Source organism: Rhinoraja longicauda, chromosome 36 (assembly GCF_053455715.1).
Source record: "Rhinoraja longicauda isolate Sanriku21f chromosome 36, sRhiLon1.1, whole genome shotgun sequence".
In the NCBI taxonomy this organism is placed as follows: domain Eukaryota; kingdom Metazoa; phylum Chordata; class Chondrichthyes; order Rajiformes; family Arhynchobatidae; genus Rhinoraja; species Rhinoraja longicauda.
The window spans coordinates 16,223,048-16,238,133 of record NC_135988.1 but is presented as its reverse complement, the minus strand read 5'-3'; the positions used below and the strand labels follow the sequence as shown (position 1 = coordinate 16,238,133).

The following is a 15,086-nucleotide window of genomic DNA, read 5'->3' as shown; positions in this document are numbered from 1 at the left end:
CAGAATATTGTTTGCGAGATGGTGCATTGTGAACTTTGCCTGGTGTCCTTCCTTCACTCAGAGCATGCACTCTGGGGTCACCATGTCAATAGCGTGCTCTCATTAATGTCCATATCATGAGTTCATAAGTGATAGAAGCAGAATTAGGCCATTCGGCCCATCAAGTCTACTCGACCATTCAACCATGGCTGATCTATCTTTCCCTCAACCCCATTTTCTTGCCCTCTCCCCGTAACCCCTGAAAACCAATTGATACCCTGGAAGTATCAATGCTTCTCATGGGAAGGAACTGTGTAGAAAGGAACTGCAGATACTGGTTAGGTCTCAACCCGAAGTGTCACCTATTCCTTTTCTTCAGAGATGCTGCCTGTCAATAGACAATAGACAATAGGGGCAAGATTAGGCCATTCGGCCCTTCGAGCCAGCACCACCATTCAATGTGATCATGGCTGACCATTCTCAATCAGAACCCCGTTCCTGCCTTCTCCCCATACCCCCCATCTCCTCTCCCCCCTCCCCTCCCCCCCCACCTCCCCTCCCTTTGAGTGGCTCCAGCATTTTGCGTCTATCTTCGGTGTAAACCAGCATCTGCTGCAGTTCTTCACACAGAGAGTGGTGAATCTGTGGAATTCTCTGCCACAGAAGGTAGTTGAGGCCAGTTCATTGGCTATATTTAAGAGGGAGTTAGATGTGGCCCTTGTGGCTAAATGGATCAGGGGGTATGGAGAGAAGGCAGGTACAGGATACTGAGTTGGATGATCAGCCATGATCATATTGAATGGCTGTGCGTACAGGCTCGAAGGGCCGAATGGCCTACTCCTGCACCTATTTTCTATGTTTCTATGTTTCCTTCCCACACAAGCTGTCTGACCCGTCGAGTTGCCCCAGCTTTCTGTGACTGTCCATCTCCTCGAAACCCAAGACCGGTTTTGTTCTCTGCAGGGAGTGACATAACACCAAACTATGTGGACACGGCGGGCTCGATGGTGGCTCCCTGGTGCACCTGCAGCGGCAGCGGCAACCAGAAGGAAGAGTGCGACAAGTTCCTCAACTACTTCAAGGAGAACGTCTGCCTGAGTAAGTGGGCCGCCATGGTTTACGGGCCTCTGTGTCGTTGCACCTCCCAGTCTCTGCAGACTCCCAAGGCCTCAGGTTGGTTTACACCACGTACATCAGGCATCTGCCGGTGACTGTGGCTGAGACCTTCACGTCCCAGCTGACGCACAACAAGGAGAGCGAGAAGATTGTCAGCACAAGTGTACCCATTGAAGCGTTCTTTTGTAACTAGGAAGCTGTGGTGAATTATTGCACATTCTCTGACTTGGCCGGCGGTTGAGATGAGAGACGAGCTACATGTTTTCACCACCTGTGAGAAGTCACAGTTGAGATGCTTTGTTTTGCCTACCTTGGCGTACAAAGAGTTGCCACATAAAGGGCACCCCCTACCCCCACCTCCCCTCCCCACCTCCCCCGCACCCCCACCTCCCCTCCCCCCCCACCTCCCCCCACTTCCTCTCCCCTCCTCCACCCCCCCTCCCCCCCACCCCCCCACCTCCCCTCCCCCCATCTCCCCCCCCACCTACACCTCCCCACCTCCCCCCCACCTACACCTCCCCACCTCCCCTCTCCCACACCACCCCTCCCCCCACCTCCCCTCCCCCCATCTCCCCTCCCCCCCCACCTACACCTCCCCACCTCCCCTCCCCACCTACACCTCCCCACCTCCCCTCCCCCCCCACCACCCCTCCCCCCACCTCCCCTCCCCCCCTACCTCCCCTCCCCCCCCTACCTCCCCTCCCCCACCTCCCCTTCCCCCCCACCTCCCCTCCCCTCCCCCCCCCCCACCCCTCGGACTCAATGCCCTGGTGTCCACTCGGTAATTGTACACGTCTCCCCACTGCACTCCAGTTAGATGAGGCTCCCTGACCACTGCTTTGCCCAATCCATCCATCCGTGCTTCACGGGAGATAGACACAAAATGCTGGAGAATCTCGGTGGGTCAGGCAGCATCTCCGGAGAACATGGATAGGTGACGTTTTGGGTCAGGACCCTTCTTCAGACCTGAAACGTCATCCATCCCATGTTCTCCAGAGATGCTACCTGACCAATGAGTTATTCCAGCATTTTGGGGGGTGTTTTTTGTAAGCCTGATTTCAATGCCTGTGTTCGAGCTGCTGAGCAGATACACACAGGAATGCCCTCTGTAGTTCTCACTGCCTCTCCACCCTTCCCTCTTCCTTTCAAAGCGCCTTGGATGTTTTTTTGTTTGGTGTTGGTTATGATTGTATGTGTTATTGCATTTTTATTGATTATTCTTATTGGTCTTATTGTTGAACTGCGGGTAATTTTTCATTTCATTGCACATTTATGTGTATGTGACAAATAAATTGACTATTGACTATTGAAACCTCCATCTCCGGCCAAGTTCTTGGCCATTTTTGCCCCCCAAAAATGGCGCCCCCCACCCCACGATTTTACTCAAGTGTGGACAAGCTTTACTCTTGTTACTTGCGTGGGTTGAAAAGATGTATTTCATCAAATGACCACCGTTAACACTTTCAGCACATTTCATGTAGATCACACAGTGACCATTGTCGTTAAAATGTGCACTTGTGTTCCTCCCAACTGAACCATCCCACCACAACCAGAGAGCAGAGCTGAACTACTATCAACCTCATTGGAGACCCTCGGACTATCCTTGATTGGACTCTGCTGGCTTTACCTTGCACTAAACGTTATTCCCTTATCATGTATCTGTATACTGCAGATGGCTGGATTGTAATCACGTATTGTCTTTCCACTGGCTGGATAGAGAGCTTTTCACTGTACATGTGGCAATAAACTACACTAACTAAACTGTGTCTGGACACAAAAAGCTGGATTTAACCCAACGGGTCAGACAGCATCTCTGGGGAAAAGGAGTAGGTGACGTTTCAGTCTGGAGAAGGGTCTTGCCATAGAGGGAGTACAGAGAAGGTTCACCAGATTGATTCCTGGGATGGCAGGACTTTCATATGAAGAAGGACTGGATCGACTCGGCTTGTACTCGCTGGAATTTAGAAGATTGAGGGGGGATCTTATAGAAACGTACAAAATTCTTAAGGGGTTGGACAGGCTAGATGCAGGAAGATTGTTCCCGATGTTGGGGAAGTCCAGAACAAGGGGACACAGTTTAAGGATAAGGGGGAAGTCTTTTAGGATCGAGATGAGAACGTTTTTTTTCACACAGAGAGTGGTGAATCTGTGGAATTCTCTGCCACAGAGGGTAGTTGAGGCCAGTTCATTGGCTATATTTAAGAGGGAGTTAGATGTGGCCCTTGTGGCTAAAGGGATCAGAGGGTATGGAGAGAAGGCAGGTACAGGATACTGAGTTGGATGATCAGCCATGATCATATTGAATGGCGGTGCAGGCTCGAAGGGCCGAATGGCCTACTCCTGCACCTATTTTCTATGTTTCCGTGTTTCTGTTCCTTTTCACCACAGAAGCTGTCTGACCCAGAGTTACTCCAGCTTGTGTCCGTCGGAAAATAACTGCAGGTGCTGGTACAAATCGAAGGTATCACAAAATGCTGGAGTAACTCAGCAGGTCAGGCAGCATCTAGGAGGGAGGGAATGGGTGACGTTTCGAGTCAAGACCCTTCTTCAGACCCTTCAGATCTTTTTGTGATACCAGCTTGTGTCTGCCTCTGCAGTTCCTTCCTACACACAACTAATCTGTGTGTGTGTTTTTTTTCAGGAAACGCGATGCAGGCCTTTGGTAACGGCACAGATGTGAATTTGTGGAGGAGCTCTCTGCCCACCCAGTCCACATCGCTGCTGAAAGACCGACAAAACGGTGCAGAGTGCCCAGCCGTCCGACCCCATCAAGGAGATCACCACGGCGGACGATGCCAACATCCTCAGCATGTGCCCGGGTCTGCAGGTACCAACCCTTGTGTCCAACACCCAACATCATGCCACCCACCAGAATCGAAGCATGGCAGCGAAGGCTGGTGGTCTGAGGGGCTTGGGCAGTGGTTCTTGATTCTTGGTCCTTGGTCCTCCAAAATATTCCAAATGGAATTTAAACTGGAGGTGGCGGAGTACATAGAAACATAGAAACATAGAAAATAGGTGCAGGAGTAGGCCATTCGGCCCTTCGAGCCCTGCACCGCCATTCAATATGATCATGGCTGATCATCCAACTCAGTATCCCGTACCTGCCTTCTCTCCATACCCCCTGATCCCTTTAGCCACAAGGGCCACATCTAACTCCCTCTTAAATATAGCCAATGAACTGGCCTCAACTACCTTCTGTGGCAGAGAATTCCACAGATTCACCACTCTCTGTGGCTTACGGACTTAAGCAAGAAGGGCTTCTTGGAGAAGAAGAGCTGCCTTAAATGTAGTTGTGTCTGGTTGAGTAACTATAGTAGGGTGAAGACTATTCCATGCTTTAATTGTGTGAGGGAGGAATTAATTGCTGTACACATCTGTCTTGATAGCTGGTATCTCAAATTGAATCGAATGCCCTCATCTAATCCTGATTGGTTTGGGTTTGGTGTAGATGTGGTAATCTATGTTGAGCTGACCATTTAACACTTTGTAAAAACAGTGAGGAGGGGGTACAGAGGAAGGGGGTCCTTTGTCTCCAAAGACCAGGGGGTGGTAGGTTAATTGGCACTGTGAGTTGTCGCTAGTGTGTGGGTTAGTGGGAGAATTCGTTTTCGAGTTGTTTCGGGAATGTGGGTAGATTCTAAGATTCTCCCAGATTTAGGCAGGACTGGTGTACAGCACACAATGGTACTTTGGCCCTCGGTATCTGCGCTGAACATGGCTTGGCAGTGCAGCGGTAGAGTTGCTGCCTCACAGCGCCAGAGACCCAGGTTCGATTCCTGACGGCGGGCACTGTCTGTACGGAGTTTGCACGTTATCCCTGTGGGCAGCAAGGGTGGTGATCGGGGAGGCTGGGCAGTGCGGGGGGGGAAAGTGTGGGGAACAGAGGAAGGGAGAGTGGCCAGTCTGTGGATAGCCCAGAACCCGTCATGGCATAAGGGACGGGTGAAGTGCACTGGCATCAAACATAGGCACCAAACATAGGCACCAAACATAGGCACCAAATAGGCACCAAACATAGGCACCAAACATAGGCACCAAACATAGGCACCAAACTAGGCACCAAACATAGGCACCAAACATAGGTGGCACAGCGGTAGAGTTGCTGCCTCACTGCGCCAGAGACCCGGGTTCGACCTTGACACCGGCTGCTGTCCGTGTGGAGTTTGCACGTTCTCTCTGTCGCCATGTTGGTTTTCTTTGGGTGCTCCAGTTTTCTCCCACATCCCAAAGATGTACGGGTTTGTGGGTTAATTCACATTGATCACGTTGAATGGCGGTCTTTCAGTCAGAGAGTGGTGAAGGTGTGGAATTCTCTGCCTCAGAAGGCAGTGGAGGCCAGTTCGTTGGATGCTTTCAAGAGAGAGCTGGATAGAGCTCTTAAGGACTAGCGGAGTGAGGGGGTACGGGGAGAAGGCAGGAACGGGGTACTGATTGAGAATGATCAGCCATGATCACATTGAATGGTGGTGCTGGCTCGAAGGGCTGAATGGCCTACTCCTGCACCTATTGTCTATTGTCTATTGTCTATTGCTGACTCGAAGGGCCGAATGGCCTACTTCTGCACCTATTGTCTATTGTCTATTAATTGACCTCTATAAATTGCTCCTAGTGTGCAGGGAGTGGATGGGAAAGTGGGATAACATAGAACTAGCTTGACCGGGTGATCGATGGTCGGTGTGGGCAGGGTGTGCTCAAGGCCGAATGGCTCAAAGGGCCGAATGGCCTACTCCTGCACCTATTGTCTATTGTCTATTGGTCCTGTTTCCATGCTATATCTCTAAACCAAACACAGACTTTAAGAAGATAGACACAAAATGCTGGACTAACTGGACTACGGCTGCTGTCTGTGTGGAGTTTGCACATTCTCCCTATGACTGCCCAGGTTTTCTCCGGGTGCTCCGGTTTCCTCCCGCATCCCAAAGACGTGCGGGTTTTGTAGGCTAATTGGCTTCCGTAAATAGTCCCCAGAGTCCCATGGATTAGACAGTAGATAATAGCCAATAGGTGCAGGAGTAGGCATTCGGCCCTTCGAGCCAGCACCCGCCATTCACCGTGATCATGGCTGACCATGCACAATCAGTAACCCCGCTCCTGCCTTCTCCCTTGAACTAGTGTACGTGTGATCAGTGATCGACATGGACTCGGTGGGCTGAAGGGCCTGTTCCCATGCTGTGTCTCTAGGACTAAACCAAACTTAAAGCAAGTGAATCCCCACTGTGCACTGCATCCTTCATATCATCTTGAAGGAGTGATACTTTACGATTAATTTTTAACATTTAGTGGAACGGTTTGACAGTGATCAGGGTGAGTGCCAGAAACATCAGTCACAGCTCTGTAGCTGTCTGCAAGCTGGAGCAGAAGCAGACAGATGTTTGCTATCAGTAGGAGCATCTCACGCTTCAACCCAGGTTGTAAGATATTAATTCTTTAGCATGCAGATAGTGTGGTCGGCCACGGTGGCGCAGCGGCAGAGTTGCTGCCTTACGGCGAATGCAGCGCCGGAGACTCAGGTTCAATCCCGACTACGGGCGCTGTCTGTACGGAGTTTGTACGCTCTCCCCGTGACCGCGTGGGTTTTCTCCGAGATCTTCGGTTTCCTCCCACAATAGACAATAGATAGACAATAGGTGCAGGAGGAGGCCATTCGGCCCTTCGAGCCAGCACCACTATTCAATGTGATCATAGCTGATCATTCTCAATCAGTACCCCGTTCCTGCCTTCTCCCCATACCCCCTGACTCCGCTATCCTAAGAGCTCTATCTAGCTCTCTCTTGAATGCATTCAGAAAACTGGCCTCCACTCGCCTTCTGAGGCAGCGAATTCCACAGATTCACAACTCTCTGACTGAAAATGTTTTTCCTCATCTCAGTTCTACAAAGGCCTACCCCTTATTCTTAAACTGTGGCCCCTTGTTCTGGACTCCCCCAACATTAGGAACATGTTTCCTGCCTCTAACGTGTCCAACCCCTTAATAATCTTATACGTTTCGATAAGATCTCCTCTCATCCTTCTAAATTCCAGTGTATACAAGCCTAGTCGCTCAGTCGCTTTCAACATATGACAGTCCGCGCCATTGCCGGGAATTAACCTAGTAAACCTACGCTGCACGCCCTCAATATGCAAGGAATATCCTTCCTCAAATTTGGAGACCAAACTGCACACAGTACTCCAGGTGCGGTCTCACTAGGGCCCTGTACAACATTGAAAGACGTACAGGTTTGTGGGTTAATTGGCTTGGTGTATGTGTAAATTGTCCCTAGTGTGTGTAGGATGTGCGGGGATCGCTGGTCGGTGCGGAGTCGGTGGTCGAAGGGCTTATTTCCGCGCTGTATCTCTAACCTAAACTAAAATAGAAAAAAAACAGTTTTTCAGTGCAATGTGGCCAGTGTGGGTCTTCATTATTTTGCTAAAGTACACTGTGCACACTCACACATATTCATGAGACTGATAAGATAATTGAATATGTCACATGGCACAAATCAAACCACTCTAGTACTCGGTTCTTAAAGTTACAGTCGCCATTTTATACACTATCATATGCACTACAATGATAGACACAAAAAGCTGGAGTAACTCAGCGGGACAGGCAGCATCTCTGTGGGGAAGGAATGGGTGACGTTTTTTGGACCAGACCCTTCTTCAGACTGAGAATCATGGGAAAGGAAATTTGAATGGCGGAGTAAGCTCGATGGGCCGAATGGCCTAATTCCTGCCTCTATGACTTTTATGAGTACGTTCCATAAGTAGGTGGTCTTTGATCTGTGGAAATGTTGACTCCCCGACAGTGGCATTGGCTTTCACGGACTCGATTTAACGAACAATTTAGTCATTCAAGTGGGCTGCCGTGAAGCAAGGAGTGAGATTAAATAACAATGGCATCCGTAAATCATACTCCCCACGTTAGCATTTGACACATCATGATGCACAGCACCAATCATGGGGCGGGTTAGATGTTCATGAACTATTCGTCGACGGAAATAATTCGGTATTAATATATTCACAAAAAGCTGGAGTAACTCAGCGGGTCAGGCAGCATCTCTGGAGAGAAGGAATGGGTGACGTTTCGGGTCGAGACCCCTTCTTCAGACTGAGGTATTAGTATGTCTCATCATCATCGGCGGTCACTGGAAGCGAGTGTGACTGTCCTCTCCATAGGGGTCGGACGCCTGTGCGTGACTTTGTTTAACGTGGAGAGACTGGAGCACAGACAGCCACCACACGGTCCTTGACAGATCTGGTTCAGGATCCAGTGGCGTGGAGTCCAAGACGACCGGGGACCCTCTTCTGCCTTCCCAGCCGTTGTGACGCTCCACTAAAGTCAGCCATCATCCTCCGCCTGTTCCACCCGTTGAGTCTTGGTTGGATCGCTCTTTGTCAAGGACCTCCCCCCTCGCCTACCGCCATGGGGACCCTACCAGGAGCGTGGCTCCAGATGGCATCGTTCTATCGCTCCTATCTTTAAGAGCTCTACTATCTAACTCTCTCTTGAAAGCATCCAGTGAATCGGCCTCCACTGCCTCTGAGGCAGAGAATTCACAGATTTACAACTCTCTGACTGAAAAGGTTTTTTCTCAAGCATGGAGTGTGGCAGTGAAATATGACAAGGATATATTTCTTTGACTCAATGCGTCTTTTCGTTTGGCAAAAGGAAATAACAATTTAATGCTCTAACGATGCTCTCAGGGTCTGAAGAGGTATGAAGCCCTGCCTTGGGTTGATCATCGGCCTGGCCTTGTAATGTGCTAAGGGTCTGAAGAAGGTCTCGACCCAAAACGTCACCCATTCCCTTCTCCCCTCTCCTCATCTCACCTCCCCTCACCACTCACCTCACCTCACCTCACCTCACCTCACTCACCTCACCTCACCTCACCTCACCTCACCTCACCTCACCTCACTCACCTCACCTCACCTCACCTCACCTCACCTCACCTCACCTCACCTCACCTCACCTCACCCTCACCTCACCTCACCCTCACCTCACCTCACCTCACCACCCCCTCCCTGCCCTCTCCTCCCCTCCCCTCTCCTCACTTCACCTCACCTCCCCTCCCCTCACCTCCCTCTCACCTCCCCACCCCTCACCTCCCCTCCCCTCACCTCCCTCCCCTCACCTCACCCCACTCCTCACCTCCCCCTCCCCTCTCCCCTCCCCTCACCTCCCCTCCCCTCACCCTCCCCTCCCTTCACTTCACCTCACCTCCCCTCCCCTCTCCTCACTTCACCTCACCTCCCCTCCCCTCACCTCCCCCCTCACCTCCCTCCCCTCACCTCCCCTCCCCTCACCTCCCCTCCCCTCACCTCACCACTCCTCACCTCCCCTCCCCTCTCCTCCTCTCCTTCCCCCCCCTCCCCTCCCCTCCCCTCCTCTCTCCTCCCCTCCCCTCCCCTCTCCTCATCTCACCTCCCCTCACCTCACCTCACCTCACCTCACCTCCCCTCCCCTCGCCTCACCACTCCTCACCTCCCCTCCCCTCTCCTCCCCTCCCTTCCCTCCCCTCCCCTCCCTCCCCTCCCTCTCCTCCCCTCACCTCCCCTCTCCTCCCCTCCCCTCTCCTCACTTCACCTCACCTCCCCTCACCTCCCCTCCCCTCACCTCACCTCCCCTCACCTCCCCTCACCCTCTCCTCCCCTCACCTCACCTCCCTCACCTCACCTCCCTCACCTCACCTCCCCTCACCTCACCTCCCCTCCCCTCACCTCACCTCCCCTCTCCTCTCCTCCCTCCCCTCTCCTCACTTCACCTCACCTCCCCTCTCCTCTCCTCCCCTCCCCTCCCCTCACCTCCCCTCACCTCCCCTCCCCTCCCCTCCCCTCCCCTCCCCTCCCCTCCCTTCCCCTCCCCTCCCCTCCCCTCCCCTCCCCTCCCCTCACCTCCCCTCTCCTCACCTCCCCTCACCTCACCTCCCCTCCCCTCTCCTCACTTCACCTCCCCTCCCCTCACCTCACCCTCCCCTCCCCTCCCCTCCCCTCCCCTCCCCTCCCCTCCCCTCCCCTCCCCTCCCCTCCCCTCCCCTCCCCTCTCCTCCCCTCACCTCCCCCTCTCCTCCCCTCCCGCTCTCCTCACTTCACCTCACCTCCCCTCACCTCCCCTCCCCTCACCTCACCTCACCTCCCCTCCCCTCACCTCCCCTCTCCTCACCTCACCTCACCTCCCCTCCCCTCACCTCCCCCCTCACCTCCCCTCCCCTCGCCTCACCACTCCTCCCCTCTCCTCCCCTCCCCTCCCCTCACCTCCCCTCCCCTCCCCTCGCCTCACCACTCCTCACCTCCCCTCTCCTCTCCTCTCCTGTGTGTAGAGGTAGTGTTAATGTGCGGAGAACGCTGGTCAGTGCCGTTTCGATGGCCAAAGGGCCTGTTTCTGTGCTGTATCTCCAAACTAAACTAAACTAAAGAAGATAGTTGAGCAGGTACTATAACAACATTTAAAAGGTGTTTGGGCAGGTAAGCTTTAGAGGGAAATGGGCCAAATAGCGGGCAGGTGGGACTACTGTAGATGCGTCTATTGGGTCGCACGGGCAAGTCGGGCCGAAGTGCCTGTTTCTGTACTGTTTGACTCGATGACTTTTTGAGGTAGATAACAGGTTGGCTTTTGAAATGGAAGCCTTCAGTTCCAATGAACGGAAATTAAAATACGGAGAAGTGGAACTGCAGCTTTTTAGCTGTATATCTGTATGATAATAGTCTTAATTATACACTTGTAGCCAAGATTTCTGTTCTTACCTGTCAGAAGTCTCTGACGCTCTGGTCCAACACCGACAACTGCATCTGCAAAGCCGATGAAAATACATGCATATGGAAAAGAGAAATGGTCGGTTTGAATTCATTAATCTCCTCTGTAGATCCCTGGTAGTCAGAGATTGATGGGGCACTAAACAACTTGCGGAGGGAGGAGCGGAGAAATGTCTTGATGCACACCATGACCTACTTGAAGAACCCACTGCATGCAATTCAGCATCGAGTTGCTTAACTTTACCACTGGCTTTCAGAGTTTTTGCTTGTCTGCGTTCAAGGTCATGAATTCATTCAAGCTTTTCGGTTAGTTTATTGTCACATGTATCGAGGTACTTTGTGATAAGCTCTCGTCTGCTGTGCTAAACAGCCAGCAGAGAGACAATACATGATTATACATGATCTTATCGAAACGTATAAGATTATCAAGGGGTGGACACGTTAGAGGCCAGGAAACATGTTCCCAATGTTGGGGGAGTCCAGAACAAGGGGCCACAGTTTAAGAATAAGGGGTAGGCCATTTAGAACTGAGATGAGGAAAAACTTTTTCAGTCAGAGAGTTGTGATCTGTGGAATTCTCTGCCTCAGAGGGCAGTGGAGGCCAATTCTCTGAATGCATTCAAGAGAGAGCTGGATAGAGCTCTTAAGGATAGCGGAGTCAGGGGGTATGGGGAGAAGGCAGGAACGGGGTACTGATTGAGAATGATCAGTCATGATCACATTGAATGGCGGTGTTGGCTCGAAGGGCCGAATGGCCTCCTCCTGCACCTATTGTCTATTGTCTATTACAATCGAGCCATTTACAGTGTATAAACACCACGGTAAGGGAATAACTTTTAGTGCAAGGTAAAACCAGCAAAGTCCGATCAAGGATAGTCCGAGGGTCACCAAAGAGGTAGATAGACAATAGGTGCAGGGAGTACGCCATTCGGCCCTTCGAGCCAGCACCACTACAGATAGTAGTTCAGCACTGCTCAAATGATTACAACAATTCTCCACGCGTTGATTTTCGGGCCAGATCTCAACAACTGAAAACATTTCCATCAACAAGTCCTCGATACCTTGGGATTTGATGCAAAGCTGATAACTGGGGGGAAGGAAATGTTAATGTGATTGAGTCAGACTGAAGAAGGGTCCCAACCTGAAACGTCACCCATCCTTTTTCTCCAGAGATGGGAGGAGGCAGGAGAATGGGGTTAGGGGGGAGAGATAGACCAGCCATGATTGAATGGCGGAGTAGACTTGATGGGGCCGAATGGCCTAATTCTGCTCCTATCACTTATGACCCTGATGACAACATCGGCTTCTGAAGTTTGAAGAGGATCCCAAGCCGAGACTTTGCCCATCCATGTTCTCCAGAGATGCTGCCTGACCCGCTGAGTTACTCCAGCACTTTGCATCTATCTTTCCTCTCATTTATTAATTTTGGTCTCAAATCCTAGGAGTTGTTTCCAGATCTTCCCCTCTGGGTTGATATTAGTCATGGTTTCTCATTGTCACGTCTACTGAGGTCCAGTAAAAAGGTTTGTTTGCATGCTACGCAGTCAGAACATACCATGGGTACAAACTAGCCTTACACAAGTACAACATAAGCCAAAAGGTGTTGGAATAACTCTACGGGCAGGCAGCTCCTCTGGAGAACATGGATGGGCAAAGTTTCGGCTTGTGATCCTCTTCAAACTTGTACTAAAGAGACGACGTAGTCATAAGGTCATAAGTATTAGGAGCAGAATCAGGGCCATTCGGCCCATCAAGTCTACTCCGCCATTCAATTATGGCTGATCTATCTCTCCCTCCTAACCCCATTCTCCTGCCTTCTCCCCATAACTCCTGACACCCGCACTAATCAAGAATCGATCTGTCTCTGGCTTAAAGATATCCAAATATCCATGTGGTAATGTGGGAAATTCAACAGCTGATTTGTCAACAACGAACTGTGACAGAGACAGGTGGACAATGCCTTCATTTGTGCTTTGCCTGAGCAGTGACTATTGGCCCTGGGAATAAGACTCATCCTTTTATTTTGAAGCTGTGCCTTGGGATTATGAACCTGTGCCCGAGATGACATGGAGACCTTGGGTCTGGTAGCTCGCCTGGATGAGGGGGCTTTAGCAGTGCTGTACTGGCTGAGAGGGTGGTCACAGGAGCTTGCAACAGTGACTTGCTCCACCATTTTGTGTCCATCTCAGTATGAACCGACCTCTGCGGCCACTTCCTACACATCGCTGGAGAACATGGAAAGGTGACGTTTCACCTGCTCAAGTTCTCCGGGGGATTCTCCAGCAGTGACCCGCTGAGTTACTCCAGCACTTTGTGTCTTTTTTTTCAAATATGAAGCAACAACTGCAGTTCCTTGTGTGATTTCTCGGTTTTGAACAAAAAGGTCAGCGTTTTGGGAGATCATAAACCAAGAAATCTGTAGCACCAAAAGAGTCCATTAGGTCGATCACATCAGTAAGTGGTGTATTGCTGAACCTATTGATTGATAATCAGGTGTTGCCTTCTTGTTCCAGGATAACGGGCCAAAGTTCAATATCTCCAAAGAGCAGAGTCGTTGCCTTCCTGAGGTAGGTCCTATTTTTATTTTGCATGCTTTATTTCACGCACTTTATTGTGTTTGAAGAGTAGCCGAGAAGGGATTGATCTGAGCAATAGTTTCTTTAGGCGGTGAAGAAACCTTGGTATGAGCATGGTTTCACACGAGAACAAGCTTCAGGAGTGACCGGAAGTGTCCATAGACATCACGGACAACTGACCTTACGTGCAATCCCCGAAAAATAAAGTTGTGGGATGGAACTGCGGATGCTGGTTTAAACCGAAGATTGACACAAAACGCTGGAGTAACTCAGTAGGGTGAGACAGCATCTCTGGAGAAAAGGAATAGGTGGCGTATCGGGTCGAGACCCTTCCATAGACAATAGACAATAGGTGCAGGAGGAGGCCATTCAAGCCAGCAGCACCATTCAATGTGATCACGGCTGATCATTCTCAATCAGTACCCCGTTCCTGCCTTCTCCCATACCCCCCTGACTCCGCTATCCTTAAGAGCTCTATCTAGCTCTCTCTTGAATGCATTCAGAGAATTGGCCTCCACTGCCTTCTGAGGCAGAGAATTCCACCAGATTTACAACTCTCTGACTGAAAAAGTTTTTCCTCATCTCAGTTCTAAATGGCCTACCCCTTATTCTTAAAACTGTGTGGCCCCTGTTCTGGACTCCCCAACATTGGGAACATGTTTCCTGCCTCTAACGTGTCCAACCCCTTAATAATCTTATACGTTTCGATAAGATCTCCTCTCATCCTTCTAAATTCCAGTGTATACAAGCCTAGTCGCTCCAGTCTTTCAACATATGACAGTCCAGCCATTCCGGGAATTAACCTAGTAAACCTATGTTTCGCCCAGAACATCACTTCATATTCCTTTTCTCTAGAGATGCACTCACCCGCTGAGTTACTCCAGCTTTTTGTGTCTATCTTTGGCAATGCTAGAGGGATGTACAACCAGAATAAGGAGTAAAGGGGTCCAGCTACTGTTGGAATGTGTAAGTCACACTGCAGAGACTGGCTTCCAGGTGTAGACTTTTCATTAGGCTTTAGAGAAACAGTGTGGAGATAGGCCCTTTGGCACACCGAGTCCTCACCAACCTGCGGTCACATTATCCTACACACACTAGGGACAATTGACAAGTTACAGAAGCCAATTAACCTACAAACGTATTCGTCTGTAGAGTGTGGAATCAAAGTGGAGCACCCGGAGAAAATCCACTCTGTCACGGGAAGAACGTGCAAACTCTGTACGGGCAGCACCCGTGGTCTGGATCGATCCAGGGGACTCAGGGGCTGTGATGCAGCAACTCGACCCGCTGCGCCACCGTGCCGCCCTGGTCATGGGTTTCTCTGGATGTGCTGGGTAATAGACAATAGACAATAGGTGCAAGAGTAGGCCATTCAGCCCTTCGAGCCTGTACGCACCGCCATTCAAATGCGATCATGGCTGATCACTCTCAATCAGTACCCCGTTCCTGCCTTCTCCCCATACCCCCTCTCTCCGCTATCCTTAAGAGCTCTATCCAGCTCTCTCTTGAAAGCATCCAACGAACTGGCCTCCACTGCCTTCTGAGGCAGAGAATCCACACCTTCACCACTCTCTGACTGAAAAAGTTCTTCCTCATCTCCGTTCTAATGGCCTACCCCTTATTCTTAATACTGTGGCCCCTTGTTCTGGACTCCCCCAACATTGGGAACATGTTTCCTGCCTC

The 15,086-nt window shown here is 50.9% G+C and overlaps 1 protein-coding gene across 1 annotated transcript in view; it reads left to right on the top strand.

Moving 5' to 3' along the window:
* gfra2b (GDNF family receptor alpha 2b) overlaps positions 1–15,086 on the top strand; it is a 158,942-nt gene that overhangs the window by 136,276 nt on the left and 7,580 nt on the right. The window contains 4 exon segments of the mRNA XM_078429022.1: positions 943–1,077; positions 3,737–3,819; positions 3,821–3,922; positions 13,341–13,394. Of these exon segments, the coding sequence (XP_078285148.1) occupies positions 943–1,077; positions 3,737–3,819; positions 3,821–3,922; positions 13,341–13,394 (374 nt within the window).